This window comes from Meleagris gallopavo, chromosome 25 (genome assembly GCF_905368555.1).
Source record: "Meleagris gallopavo chromosome 25, MGAL_WU_HG_1.1, whole genome shotgun sequence".
NCBI lineage: Eukaryota > Metazoa > Chordata > Aves > Galliformes > Phasianidae > Meleagris > Meleagris gallopavo.
Genome location: NC_139428.1, coordinates 4,645,543 through 4,660,747, shown reverse-complemented (window position 1 = coordinate 4,660,747; position 15,205 = coordinate 4,645,543). Strand labels below are relative to the sequence as shown.

Here is a 15,205-nt window from a genome sequence, read left to right as displayed (position 1 = left end):
AGGCGTAATTGTTTCTTTTCAATCAGGCACTCAGTGTTTGCAGCTATCAAATTTGTTGCAGCTGTAATCAAACGCGATGTCTTGGGAAGGAAAATCTTCACCTACTGTTCCATCTCACTGCATCACACAGCATTTTCTTGAAGCAGAGGAGTCCAGAGTCCAAAACCCTTCAGTTCATTCCAGGGCCTGAGTTTCTAAATGAACTTTTTCTAAATGAACTTTTGCTTTTGGAAAAAGAACACCAGCAGTCTTAGAGCATCATCTATCCTCTGTATGCCTCCTTGTCTTCTTGTTTTGCTCACACCCCCAGGCACAGCGTTGGGATGCTGGCTGCTGCAGTTAGCAGGCATGCTGGGGATGGGCTGATGGTTGGACTCGATGATTTTTGTGCTCTTTTCCAACCTGAGTGGCTATGATTCCATGAAACGCCTCCAGCCTTTGTGGCTACAGTGCACAAAGCCAGGGCAGAAGTGTTTTATAGCAGTGCTCTCTTCAGTCATGTGTGATGAAGAGCAGCTTCGGGTATCTTTCCTCAAGTCCTCTGCCATTTTTCATCCCCTCAGCACTAAAGTGAGGCAGCCAAGAGGTAATGGTTTACAAATAATAATGTAATGTTATTTTATACCTACATTAATAAGCTAAAATAACCCGCCCTCTCTTCATCATGAAGTGTTATTAGTATTATTGAGGAAGTGATGTGGAATGCGTATCGATTTCCTCTTGTTGTAAAAGACTTGCCCAATTTATTGTAAATGTCAACTCACTGCGTATTCATCAGGTGTGTGGCAGCCGTGATTGCAATTAATTTCACACTGTAATGCAGGCATGCGCCTTAATATTAGCTTCAGACATCCTTCAGGGGAAGCAATCAATGGAGGCATCGGTCATTTTTGGTTCCTCGGTCCCCAAGAATATTTTTCACAAGACAACGTGGTCAAGATTCACATCCCAGTACAGTTTGTGCTCTGCTTATTGATGGCTGCTGCCTCACAGCTCTCCTGAAAATGGAACACAGGACTCCAAGGGAACCCTGAGAAGTGTTTACCCACAAAGGGAAATTGCCCCACAGATGGAGGGGAACAAGGCTAACTGGATCATATGGAGTTCAAGGGACAGTTCTGTAGGGGAAAAAAAAAAAAAAAAAGCCTGCTATAGGCATGAAAGCACTTCATGTAAGTATTTTCTAACACACTGGTCCTGGAGTAGAGCTTCTTAAGAACTGCTTGTTTGAAAGAACAACCCTTCTGACCAAGGCCATTTCTCACTGCCACTCACTCATCTTACAGCAGTTGCCCCCACTCTGCTTCCAAATGATCCACCTCAGCACTGGCAATCCAGCCACATCTCCTCATATGTGAGGTCTTCCCACATCCACCACGCCATACAGAAGCTCCTGAATGCCACCTGTGCATCCATGGATGCAAGCTCAGAGCAGTGTGTACGACAGGAAGCCATCCTGACCTTATTTTGCACCACAGGAACTTGGAAACCAGACTTGGACCAACATGAGATCCTGCAGAACACCCATGCCAGAGCTGGAAGCAGCAGCCATGTCCCCAAAGCTGTCCCCCAGCACCTCTAACAGGGTTCTGCACCCTGCAGCAGCACCATCTCCAGCTGCAGATGTTCCACCCATCAGGAGGAGGCTGTGCTGGGGAAGCATCACATCAGCCTGTTTGCCTTCCACAGTAGGAAAATGAATGTAAAATCCTTAGTGTTTATACTGGGCTTCAAAATAACAGTTGACATCAATAGAAGAAAAAAAAAAAAATCACAACAAACATCAAGAGATTGGAGAACAGGAGGAATCAGACAATGAAAACAAACAAGCTGGCAACAGACAGCAAACCAAAGGAAAAAAGATGAGGAAATCAGAGGAAGAGGGAGTTCAGGAATATCCTGCAGCACTGCATAGGTGTGTATGAAACAAGTCAGAGGAGCACACACACAAGCAGAGCTGGCAGTTCCTCAGATTCCAGTGCCCTTCTGGCACCAGCAATACCTGGGGCTCACAAAGGGCTCTGCAGGCTCTCAGAAATGTGCTCTGTCCATCTGTTCTTGTAGCATCTCTACGTGTTCTCAGTGCAAGCATTCTGCCACCCGTGCATGCAAGTGCTCCTTTCCTAGTTGAAGTGGATGGCTTAAGTGCAGCCAGAAATGAATAAACATATACACAGATATAAGCAGGTGTTTGTTGCTTCCAATAAATTGCTTATAAACGGTCTTCATCACGCATACTCATACTAATTAGATAAATAAGACCTTCACTTAGATAAAGCCAACCTCAACTTCTTTGCTTCCCAGAAGACCAGGATAGAGCAGACAGCAGCTTAAGTGCAATGTTTTCCTATCGCTTCAATGTCCCATGTATGTATTTCCTTCCTACCTTTCTTTAAAAAAGGGGTTCCCGAGATCTTTTGTTACCATTTCCCAATGCCTGCTTACAGGGAGGATGCAAATAATGAGCATGCTTTGATAGCAGGTCATAAAGGAGCCATTTACCAAAAGGACTCTGATGCATTGTTCTGTCTTTAAGCATGAATTATTGAATCACAAGCTATTCACTAAGTCGTGGATTACCAATGAGCTGAAACAGCACTACAGCAGAGCATGTACCTCTTATCAAAAGCTGGCTTATCTCCTCCTTTACTGTGAGTTAACAAAAATCTAAATAGCGAGCACCTTGTTGGGAGGAAGGCGCAACGCCACGCTTTTAGCGAGCCTCCATCTGCTCTGTGTCACTCAGTGGTTCTGTCAAGTTTTAAAAAGCATTAATTTTTTCCCCTGAAATGCACTCTTATCTGCTTTAAAGCCTCCGTAGCAAATTTACGACATGTGAGTGAAGGGCAGCCCTGGAGCAGGCTGTGTACAAGAACACCTGCTGCAGCAAGGTCACAAGCAGTGAGCAGGCACGAGGGTACCAAAGGGAAGAGAGGAGAACACAGCTTTATGAAAATGGAAGTTATTTACATTTTATCTGCAGAACTTCTTAGTAAGGACAAGTTGTGGCACAGAAGCATGGCTGGGGTTGCCTGGGCAAAGTGCAATTGGTGCAACCAGGCTAACCAGCAATAGGCTGGAGAGTGCAAAGAGCCGTGCAACTAAATGGCAAAAAAAAAAAAAAAGAATTCTCAAAGTCAGGAAAGTACAAAAACAGCTCTGTTCTCTGTCACTGAATTTGGGAGCCATGAGCTGTCGTGTTTATCAAGCATAATGGTGGACTTCTTCTACCAGAGGTCCCATGAATGGGATGGGATTGCTTCTCCTCCTCTGCCCTGTGAACAACCAGAGCCTGCTCTGAGCTGGACAACAGCACACAGCGGTGCCAGGCTGCTCACAACACCTGCTGCAACACCAACCATTGCAAGTAATAAAACCCCCCTGTTCTCTGCAAAGCACCCGCTGCCTCAAGGCAGAGCAAAGTGTTTAAACAGAAATTAGAAAGTATTTAAACAGAATTCTCCTGAACCTGAACAATTGTCAAGTGCAGAAAACATTGAGAGCGCAAATCATCATCTAAATGTAGGCATCCGCTTGGTTTAATGTATTGGGTAATTGGCCAGTAGGACTCATTACCAAAAATTACCATTAAGGCTCAGAACTTAAGACTCCAAAGAAAAACATTTACAGGGACAGAGACAACATTCTAGGTTCAATAATTAACGTAAATGTAACTCCAATTTAGACATGGTTAACCTGTCCTTTACAGCAGCCCCAGCTCACGCAGCCACGATCTGCCTTCGAGGACAAACAGTTCTTTTAGGTATTTCATGACTTCCAGGAGAGATGGAAGAGATGCATGACAAAAAAAGCAAAGAAAGGAAAAAAAAAAAAAAATGCTGTAACCTCTAAACATCCTTTGCATTCCTCTGCGCTCCCCATGAGCTCAGCTGTAAATTCCACTGGCTGCAGCCTTGAGGATCCCACTGCCAAATTCCACTCCTGCCTCAGTCACTGGTGTTGCCGCTGGACTAAGATTTTAAGCACAAATGCAAAGGAGAAAAATACATTTCCCCTTGTAAAGGGTGAGAGATTTGAATCGGGTGTTTTGTCCCAGATTAAGCATCTGCACATGGGTGTATAAACACTTCTTGTGGTATGAACTCCACACTTCAGCTTCTCATCCTGCAGTAAGAGGATGCACATATGATTCAAGGTATGCATTGGGCACTTACCTTCATAGTTTGCCTGGAAGCCTTGAGCACTGACTGCGTAGTCACTCACAAGCCACAAGGACAGCACGACCCCTGTACTCACAATAGGAGCAGGCAGCTGGAAACCCGTTAACCTGGAAGAAATCAAGAGGAAGATTACACTCACCACTGCCCTTCACCTCCCCACACAGCAACAAGCAGGGCAGCTGCCACCTGGCCAAAACAGCATAGCCTGGAAGGGCTGGGAAATCCCAAGAGCTAGAAGGAGAATGGCTAACAGTTCCTTTGGAAGGGACATGCAGAGGTTGAGTCAATTACACAGCTGTTCAGCTAACAGTGGGCAAACCCATCCTGGGCTTGCAACCCCTCCTGGCTTTCCACAGGAATTGCTCATGTACTTCTCCATCCAGCACAACACTGCAGAAATGCCTCTTCCCATACATGCATGTCTCTGCTCTCCCCCTTGCAGACTCAGAGCTAAATGGCAACTTGATTTTATTACAAAACTTTCTTTTGTAATGTTTTATTTGTAATGCTTTATTAGATGGCAGACACCAAATCCCTCTTACTATATTGACACAGCCCAAGAACTAATGTACATTCCTTACAAACAATCACAGTTTTATAACTTATAATCCATCTCCCCACACAAGGCTAAGGTGATTTACATAATAGATTTACATAAGGTATAAACGTGCTGCTGTAAGAGAAAGCTGTAAAAGAAAGCTTAATCCTTCTTACACACACAGATGCTCATCCCATATCTTTTATACAGCACTTACATCTTTTTTCCTTTTCCACGAGAAAGATGCTTGCAACACAGACGAGTGATGCCTTACAAAGTACACCTACAAAGATTTATTCCATTCACCTCCTATATCACTGAACAACCCTTAGCACTGGGGCCACCAGAGGCCAGCACAGCCAGTCCCAGGCCAGCAGCTTCTCCTTCAATCTGCCACCAGCCAACTTACAGAGACATAAGTGAACCTCCCTCACTGCTCTTACTCCATCCCCAACTCGGTGAGCTCCAATATTTATGTCAAACAGATTGAACTGACTAATGAAAGCTGACATGCTCTGCCTTTGGAACCTTATTAAAGCAAAAATGTTCAGTTGCTGGCAAAATTCGTGCATTTGCCAATGATGGCAGATGATTTGATGTCAGCAAAGAAATAGTTCCCAGCTCCCAGCATAAAACCTATTGTCTACACAAGCTGAAAGAACAATTGCTGCTGTTTATTACCAGCTTTTTCTTAGGATTCAGACAGTTTTGCTGTGCACAGAATTAAAGGAGAGTGCCAGAGTTTTACTGTGCAACTTAGCTGCAATGGCTAATGGAGACCCAGACGTTCCCAAAAACACCAAGCAACACACAGATCAGTTCTACTAAAAACATACAACAGAAAACAGAACCTGGTGGTTTTTCTTCCCAGCTAACCAGCACACACTGCTTCAACATTTCCTGGGGATCAGTTACCAAAAGTCTGTGCTTTTTATTTCGAGCAGATCTGTCCTCTCTGAGTGAAGGTTTCTGCATCTTGGATTCAGCTCACAGCGCGCACCAAGACGACTCCACTCTGCAGATGTTGATTTTAATTCAGGGCAACATTTACATGTCTGCTTACCTGTAAGCAAGTGCACACGTCCCAGAGGAGACAATGGGAATTAAGTGCTACCTGAAACAAAATTGCCCTTAAGCACATATTCATGCTTTGCAGTTACAGGGTGCTTAAGAGAAGAATGGTCTGTGCACGAGGGCATGACATTCTAGCAGAAGTTTGGCCTCAGTCTTTCCACAGATTCCACACTGTTTAAGATGTTTCCATGGGCACCCTGGACTTCCAGAAATTGTATTTAAAAAAAAAAAAAAAGGAAAAAAAAAAACCCAACCCAACCATCTCTTCATGTCCTGAGCTTCCTATGTTCCTTTGTAGGAGTTACCCCTGGAACAGCAGCAAGAGGCACTTCAGAAGGCAACCAATGCCATCCTGCCCTTCACACAAGATATCAGAAATGTCCCCATTAATGCTAAGGCTACACTTAGGAAGAAGCAGGAAACTGTGCCTCGATCAAGTATTTATGCAGCAACTCCTATCCTTTCTATAGCTAATTTTCATGTCTTCTACAATGACAGCCTGCATGAGAAATGCCACAAAATTCCACCTGCCCTCCACAAGAAGCAGCCTGCAGTCAGAGAAGTTGTGACTTTTCTCTTAACCCCTCAACCAACATGTACAGCTGACTTCTCCCATCTGATGTCCTCATCTTCTCCACGTAGAAGCACAGGCAGTATTCAAGGAATGGGAACTTGACTAACAAGGCTCTGCCTAAATGCCATCCATAAGCCCCAGCACTGCTGTCCTCAGCCTGGAGATGCCCAGCCTGCACCACATCCCTCCAGTCCCACACCTCCTGCCTAAACCTGCAGCCCAGGCAAATTCAAAGCGTGGGTATCGTGTCTGCAGACAATATGAAGTCATTCCCAAATGGCCTCGTGCATGAAACAGTCATTCTGACATCGCCGTTATTTAGCGTGGCAATAAAAAAAGATGTACACAATAACAAGAGAGAGAAAAGCAGCAAACACTGTTCCTTGTTTTCATTAAGGGCTGGAACAAGAAGGTGAGGGCAGTAATAAGAGCACAAATTATCTCCCATTCCTTCTTTATCTCTGGCCAAATGGATTACTGAGTCATTATCCCCTTAAGTTGCTTGGGGGCCAACGCTGATTGTGTGAGCTTTTCAATGTGTTTTCCATTGGCTTCATTCTGCTCCTACAGTGGGGAACCAAACTAAAGCAGTGCCAGAAGCACCACTTGCTAAGCTAAGTGCACAGCAGGTCGCAGCACCAAACCCCTCTGCTCACGTGCCCACCTCCACCTGTTGCATATTGTCCTGCTCCACTGTACCAAGTACAGCAACATCACAGACTGTGACGCAGGCTCCCGTTTTGGAATGCAGGTGCCATAATTAAAACAGAGCACATTATTTTTCTGGTAGGATGCCCACCATCAGCTCAGACTGCAATCAAAATAGTTATTGCAGCTGGCAATCCAACAGCCTTCAAAGCATAAATGCTGGAGAAGTGTCTCAGAACATCTAATGAAAATGCATTGGATTGCATCGTTTAAACCAGCATTAAATTACACTACACCATACTTCAGTGATTTTTTCCTGTATCTAATTTGAAGGCACCTATTAAAGAAATTTCCCATCAAATGAACCACTCTCTTCACCATATTCAGTCAAAACAAGATGTGGGCTGGTCTGACCCCCCTGGCTACCCCCAGGACAGTTTTCAAGTAAAGTTGGGCATAAGGGACTGCCTTAAGGAAGCACTCCAGAGCACGAGTTGCTCTATGGAAAACTAAGTGGGGAATCAGAGCAAGTCCTCCAGCACTGAGCTCCTGCTCACCAAGCAGCCAACGCAGGCGATGGAGAGGAGAGTTCATGATGTACAAAGCTGATCCATTACCAACTGGTGCCAAGAGGAAAAGCCCAATAGCTTCCCGTTGACCTGGAGTTGAATTTCATGTCTTTAGCATTAGTTAGACAGCTGGCTGATGTAAACACAGAACTACGAGGGAACTCACTAGTTTCAAGGAGACTACCTTGGAGATTAAATAAGTGAAAGATTGTTCATCTTACACCAACAACTTTCTCAATTTTGATGAAACCAATGTGCAAGCATTCTGCTGCCAGAAGACCACCTTCAGAAATACGTGTGCGTGTTTAAATATTAAAGCCTTAGGAAAACAAGAAACAGAGCCTCATTTAAAGTCAGTGGTGACTAACAAATATCCTCCTCTAGGCTGCCTCGTGGGCTGCTTCATGGACTATGTCAAAAAGAATAAAAGAACAGATGCCAGAGATCAGGGAATTTATCCACAGCAACCCAACCCCACCACAGACATCCCCACAAGTAGATGTTTTATTTCAGAGCAGCTGTGGTGGCTGTAGGGTGAAGTGGTCAATGGAAAGAGATGGAGACCATCTTGGCGTTCCTCTAATACACAACTTCTACAAACTGTAGACATGATTTATGTCTGGAACCAAGATGCTTTTCTTTTGGAGTCAAGCTCAACCAGACCCAATGCACTGCTGTATTTTTCTTCCTGAGACAGCACAAAGTGCATCTCTTCGGCTCCTGCCCACTGACAAATGCAACGCCCTGATTTCTCAGGAAGTCTACCTGCCCTTTGCAAACAGCCCTCAATCTAACTTGATACAATCAACCCCCACATGCCAACATAACTTAAGCAGCAACTGCATTTTTCCTTCTCCAAGCCAAGGATAATTCATCAAGCCACAAGAGTCCTCTGCTTACCTCTGACACTGACAAAGGCTTCATTAACTAACACGGTCTCCAGGGACAGTCGCAGGGCTCATAAATTCCAGCCTGGATGGATTTCTGTGCTCATTTAAAATGAGTTTTGGGTGAATTCCCACTAGAAAAGTATTATTTATAGGGCCTAAAGCCTGCACAGCCATTTCAAATACATGGGGCCATCATGGCTCTCAAGCTGTGAACAGGAACTAAGCATCAGATTTCAATAAATGTCATTTTTCCACCATATGGAAAAAAAGTAGAAAATTCCTAAGTTCACAGCTTTCCTCTCACATCCCTTCCATGCACATTTTGCCTTAACTTCCTCAGATAACAGAGAAACAAGCAAACTTTGGCAGCTGTATCTCTGGTCTTATTTCAAACTCAGAAGAAAAGCACAAATTATCAGAAAGGTTCACCAAATTTTAGTAACCTTTCAGTAAATCAGATCTGATATTCTGAGCAAACAGCAACAAGATTGGCCACAAACCAAGTAAGGCTCAGCAGTGTCAACTCAAAAGTTGGCAGATTTGGGTTATTTATGACTTTCTTCAGAACGAGTCGTTAGGGGTGTGAAATCCAGTTGCTGGGGGACTCAATGATGCATGTGATGCAGCTGATGAAAATCAAGTATCAGCATACTGGGCATGCTGTAAATACCCCAATATTCACACCATTAGTTCTTCTGCTGCATGTTGTGGGGGGAAAAATAAACGTGCCCTAAAGAATAAGAACTTTAAACAGATACAGATGCTCAAAAATAACTTTAAGTGTGGGAAAGATGTGGGAATGAATGTAAAAATTCTCAGGCTGCTTTCTGAGCCTGTTCCCCAGGAGGACAGCTGGTGAGATCACAGCAGCACAAGGCACAGCCCCGCACCATGCCCTCAGAAAAGCCAGCCATGATGTAGGCAATTCCTGCTGACCCCGTATGTTCCTTCTGAGCTCCAGGTTCAGCAGCACTCAATCTCCTGGCTTGAACTGAAGAGGCTCTGGGTCACCCTGCAACAACTGCAGACACCACTAAGAACAACAATGCTGTAACTGGAGTGTAGCTCATAAAGTGAGTGGGTGTTTTGCTTCATTTTCATTTCTTGTCCATCCAACACAGAAGGTCTTTGCCCAAGCATCTGTGAGTTTGGCTGTTCTCTTTCTGGAGCAGCAAAATGTCAGTTTGAAAAGAGTCTGACGATCAGTTCTATCTAGCCAAGAAGATGGAATGGTAAATTATCTTTCTAGCCAAAAGAACGTACGCACTGCAATCAATAATGTCAAGAGAATATTCTTCCCTTTTGGGCATTGGTACAAACACATTCTAAAAAGAGAAAATATTTTCAACCCCAGGCAGTCACTTCGTTTCCCAAAAAGATCCCCATCAACGATTCAAAAAGGCTCCTGCAGGACAAAGCAAAGCAACCACAACAAATGCTGCGCAAGGAGGACATCACCTGCCCTTACAGGCTCCCTTGCTCAGTATCTGCTGATGGGAGTTGCTCCGTTCTCAGTCCCTTCCAGCAGGAGCTGTGTCTGTGTATGCAGCACACTGAGCACAGCACGAGCATCGCCCTGATGGAGCAGCATGCTGCTGCTGATGCCCCGGGAGCACAGCAACTTGAGCTGTGTCCTCAAGTATCATTTCTAACCTCACCGTTTAACAGAGACCAAGGGATTGCTATCATAAATCCTCTAGGAGCACAGACAGGCTTTTGCTGCTAAGTGCCAGCAGCTAACAAAGCCAAGGAATTCTCAGGGAACGTTATGTTTTCCAGGAGCAGGAGCTCAATGTATCTTAAGGCTGAAAGCCTGCCTGTTTAGCCACGTGAATAATCCCAGAGCACGCTGGGCATCCAGGAGGGTGAGTGTATGGAGGCATAATCAAGCAAAAACTTTAATTATGGCTTTGTTAGCATCGGTACTTACCAGCCATGCAGCCCTATTCCTCCTGCTCTCCCCATCTGAATCTCCAGAAGCCAAAGCCACACAACTGTGAAGAGCTGAAGCTGACATGCAGAGTGACTCTGGGTCTCAGCTGCCAGCTCTGTGCATCCCTCCGACTCCTGACGCATACACAAGCAGGGTTTGAGCTCTGCTTCAGACATCTGTCTTCAGAGAGAACCTTCACTTCTCCCAAGTGAATGTTAAGCAGCAGCAGAAGGCAGGAACTGTTCTGCCCAGGTGACCCCAGGACAGCAGCTCAGTGGTGAGCTCTGATCCTCCTGGGGATGGCCACAAACTGCAGCCTCACTACTGACCAGAGGACAGCTATGGCTCCTTAGAGTTTAATCTGTAATTGTACACAGTAATGAAACTTAACAGCAATAAGAAAGAAGGAACCAGTAGAAATTTGCTTTCTATAAACCTATATTAAAGGGAAGCATCCAAATGGCACAAACAAGTGATGCAAGTTGGCCTTCATAACCAATGCAGTAAAAACCAACCAACAAAACAGGTTAGTAAGGAATGTGATTCTCAGATGTGCTGGATGATGAAGACAGCCTGAAACAAAAAAACAGTTTCTGATTATGAAGATCTATCTAAAAAGACTAAAGTATTGATTCACGTCATACCTAATTCTCTGCTCACCTGCACCATCAGTGAATCCTGAGTATCAAGCAGAGATGAGATGAACAATGCAGATAAATAGTGGTGTTTAGAGGAGATCTCATCTCCAGGAACACTCGATGCACTGGAGACAAAAAACCTCAGTCCCAGCAGCATCACAGCTTTCACTTTGCATCAGCCACTTCTGCTTCCACACTTCTCCTCTGCTACAAACACATGGACTGCAAAGAATTCCAGCATGAGGCTGTCGTGCTACAAACCTGCACAGCTTAAGGACCCAACTCCAGTGGAAAAAAAATCTGTGTAAGAAATGCTAAGACAACATTTCACACTTCAGTTTGCACATGGATTGGTGACAACAGCTACCAAACAGCTCAAGGGGAAATATTTCTCTTCCTCCCAAACCCTTTAATTCCACCATAGCAGCAGTAATCAGCTGCAGGACTGTGTATTATCAAGTAACTGAAGATGTCAGGGCAATTACTGCACCTTTGGACAGCAGAAGCTTTTGTGTCTTCTGCACAGTTGAGACTGCAAACAGACAATTATACTCCCTAAGAAAAAAGACCAGACGTCAGCAGCTTTGTGCCACACCAAAACACAATTCTGAGAGCCTGAAGGGCGTCACAGCCCACCGTCTGCTGCCCAACAGGAGCGTAATGAATTAGAGTCAATGGGCACTGCAGATTTGTCAATTTTCCATTTCAGTCTGCAAGTAATAGCACTCCACAATTTCATTGTATCTTCAATGATCTAGTAAGATTGTATCATCTCCTGTAGTCTTTCATTAATTCTGATAAAAGAGAAATACGCATTGACTGGAGAGATGCTTTGCCTGAGAAACTCTCAAGGTCAGACATTAAAGTGAAATAAAATAATTCCTTGACCTGGAGACTCACTGCATCCAAAAAAGCCTCCCTTCGGGAGGAAGGCACAGCTGAAGTTCATTTTGTGCATTGAGTCTTTTCCCACCCCAGCAAACAGGCCCTCCAAGGGGGGTTTTTAAACATTCTACAGCTACAACTTCCACAAATAAAGCTGGGCCATTTTACAGATAGAAATAACCACTAACCAACAGCTGCTGACACACCGTGCTGCCTAAGGCAGCTCACTGAGCCTCCCTGTGCTGCTGTCTGCCCTGCCCTACAACATAAGAAGCCACAAAGCACTGATGGGGAGAGGAGAAGCACCAGGCAAAGTCAGTAGATGGGTTCAATTTCTCTCCCTCCACTGCTAAAGACAAAACTCTCAAACTCATCTCCCTTGCTCTGACCCCAGAAGCTCACTCACTGCCTTTGTAAATTGCCAGTCCTGCTAAAAGAATTAAAATTCCACGTCTACATCAATGACTTGTATGGACTACAAACATCCACGACCGTATCGTTTTGAACACCACATACATAAAAAGATGATCAACTTTCCCACTATCAGGCATTCAGTAGCAAAACAACTTTGATAAGGCAAAGGAGCAATCCCAGGAGAGCCATTACAGCTCTCACCTTGCCCATGTATTTTACCTGGAACACCAGTTCTGGGCACTGCAGGATCTATAGTCATAAATAAGATCACATTCAGACCTCACACCACTCTGCTTCTGTTGTCTAAATGCTATTAACACTCAGCCTGAAGTTCTTGTGCTCAAGAAACGTTTAGGTGTTGTACTACAGGACACGCTCTAGTGGGGAAATATTGGTGGTAGGTGGAGTCTTAATTAAATCTATTAGACGTTACCTAATTATAGAAAATCCTTCTGCACTCAGCTTACCTTAATATGAAGCAAGAGTCATTGTCAAGGATTTCTAGTAGATTTTCACCCATAAACACCACTAATCAGCAGTTTAGTGGGAAAACAAACCACTCCTGGTTTGGATAACAGCGATGCTTTAAGGCTCAGCCACAGAGAGCCCCTGCGCTGAGCACACAGCAGGAACAGCCATACCTGGAAAGAATTCCAGTCCAAAAATCCTCCTGCCCCAATTGCACCGTCAGCTTTTATCACCCATCACAATAACATGACCTAATAGAAATGCAGAGAACAGCCCTAAATGCTATTTACCCCATTAGCTCTCCAAAACTTTCAAATTTCCTCTCATCACTGCTATCTGACAATTCTAAGATCAAACAAAATATTTTATCTTGCAACCAATTAAATATGGCCAAAGAGATGTTTTTTAACTACATGTTGTTGACATTCTTCCCCCCAACAAACCACTGTACATTCTACCCCTTTGCCTTTCCTATTTTTTTTTTTTTTTAAAGAGTTTTAAGGAAGAAGGAAGAGTACAAATCTGATTTTCTCCAGCGATCAGTTCTGTTCTGAGTGTAAACCCCATAGCTTCCATCACAAAAAACAGGGCTATACATGTGAAATGACTGACCTACTGAATACATTGTAAACACACTTTCCCATCATTTTAATTACTTGAAGTTTCAAGCCTGCACTAAGTTAGCAACTAATTAAAGATTCTTACATTAAGATCACCCTACAAATCATCAGCATCAGATGAAAACGTTTGAAGGTGGCACGTGGCCTCACTTCTCTACTTTCTTTCTTTCTTGTCAGCTACTGTCTGGTTATGTCACGTCCCCACAGTCAGATATGAAAAGGTGCAAAGCAGCTCCCAAATCCCACAGCAATCTAAGATCCAAAAATAACTCCAAATATTCAAATTTCAGACAGGTCTCTGCTGAGCTGCTAAGCCCAGCGCGGTGGGAAAGCAATCAGGAATGGAACCTGATTGGAGCATCCCCTGCACAATGGCAATCAGCGAAGCACAATGGGAATTCACAAGAAGTATTCTTGAGCAACTGCAGTTTTCAGATCCGACCTCCAGTGGCAGTTCAGGGACTCAAAGGATGGGAGTTTGGGACAGCTTGGTCTGGTGAGCACATGCAGCTCAGGAGAAGGAAAGCCACGTGCAGCCCCAAAGAGAAGTTACCAATCTGATCGTTGAGAACACAGCTCTCCTATGCAAGCCAAGGAGAGAAAAATCTGCATTTTTCCACGTTCTCAGGATCCAAGGGAGATTCTGCTACAACAGTCCCTGTTGTGGTGCTTTCACTGATAAAAGCCCCACAGTGAGGGGGAAAAGCAGAATCATTTAAGAGGCTGAAGAAAGGGCTCTGAAGCAAGCTCCCATTCTACCAACCACAGCAAAGGCGTAGCAAGAGATGGCAAGATCCCTGCACGTCTAAATTAAGACACTGAAACACATTTAATATTCACACACTCATCACAAACACGCAGTGCAAATTCCCTAATATACAGTAAAGCAGTTTATTAGCAAATGTCTCATTGGATTAAGTCTGCTCTTATTCTATTAGGGAACTTTCACACCACATTAAATTGCAAGACAACAGGGTGTTTGCCAGCACACGATGAAGGCAATCATTAACCCTTCCTTAGCAAGGCACAGGCAAAAGGCATAGGCATGACACTGAGCCATCAGACTGGAGGGACTCTTAGTAATCTATGCCTTCAATGGAATATCAGGGTTTAGAGAAAATTTTAGCATCCTCCATCTCTCAGCACATCAACATGTAAACCACTCATTCATACCCAGGTCACTCAGTTCTCCCAGTCAAGACCTACTGAAATAAATCAGCGATGCTCAACAATACAAGCTTGAGTGGGAGAAGCAGGGAGGCACGGTTCCTGTCTTTGTTAACTGTTTTGTTGATAGGCCTTGAACAACAGTGAACAAAGCAGTTACCTTCTCTATAGAAACAGCTTTTCTTTCCCTTTTGTATGCTTGCTTACAGCTTATTATGGCTCACCTCCTGGTCGCATCAGCTTTGATGAATGACGTGTGGTCATCCATCTTCAGGTGCTGCAATTCAGTGATGAATAGAGTATATTTGGAAAGCAGTCCAAGAAAAAAAAAATTGATAACCAAAGGGGAAAAAAAAAAGAAGAAAAAACAAGTCCAATGTTGGCCAACAGCTTCAGAGCTTAATGAAGTAAAATGGATGTATGAAAAAATATGAGCTGAACAAAGAGATCAGACAGCAAACAGACAGAGGAGCAAGATCCAGTTTTTGCAATCACTAATCTAGAAACGTTCAGGAGAAAACACAAGTGGTCCATCATGTATGAGCCCAAAATCTCATTTACTTCTGTAAGCCCCCTGCAAGTGCTTTCAGTTCTCTAGAAAACTTC

General features: G+C 44.1%; 1 protein-coding gene across 4 annotated transcripts in view; it reads right to left on the bottom strand.

The window, feature by feature from the left end:
* Positions 1 to 15,205, bottom strand: part of CSMD2 (CUB and Sushi multiple domains 2) — a 232,676-nt gene that overhangs the window by 197,276 nt on the left and 20,195 nt on the right. For all 4 annotated transcript variants that reach the window (XR_014879599.1, XM_085208652.1, XM_085208653.1 and 1 more), the window contains one exon: positions 4,176 to 4,288. Coding sequence is in view for 3 of the 4 variants with exons in the window: in XM_085208652.1 (XP_085064778.1) it covers positions 4,176 to 4,288 (113 nt within the window). In the remaining variant the exon portion in view is untranslated. The remainder of the gene's footprint in view (positions 1 to 4,175; positions 4,289 to 15,205) is intronic.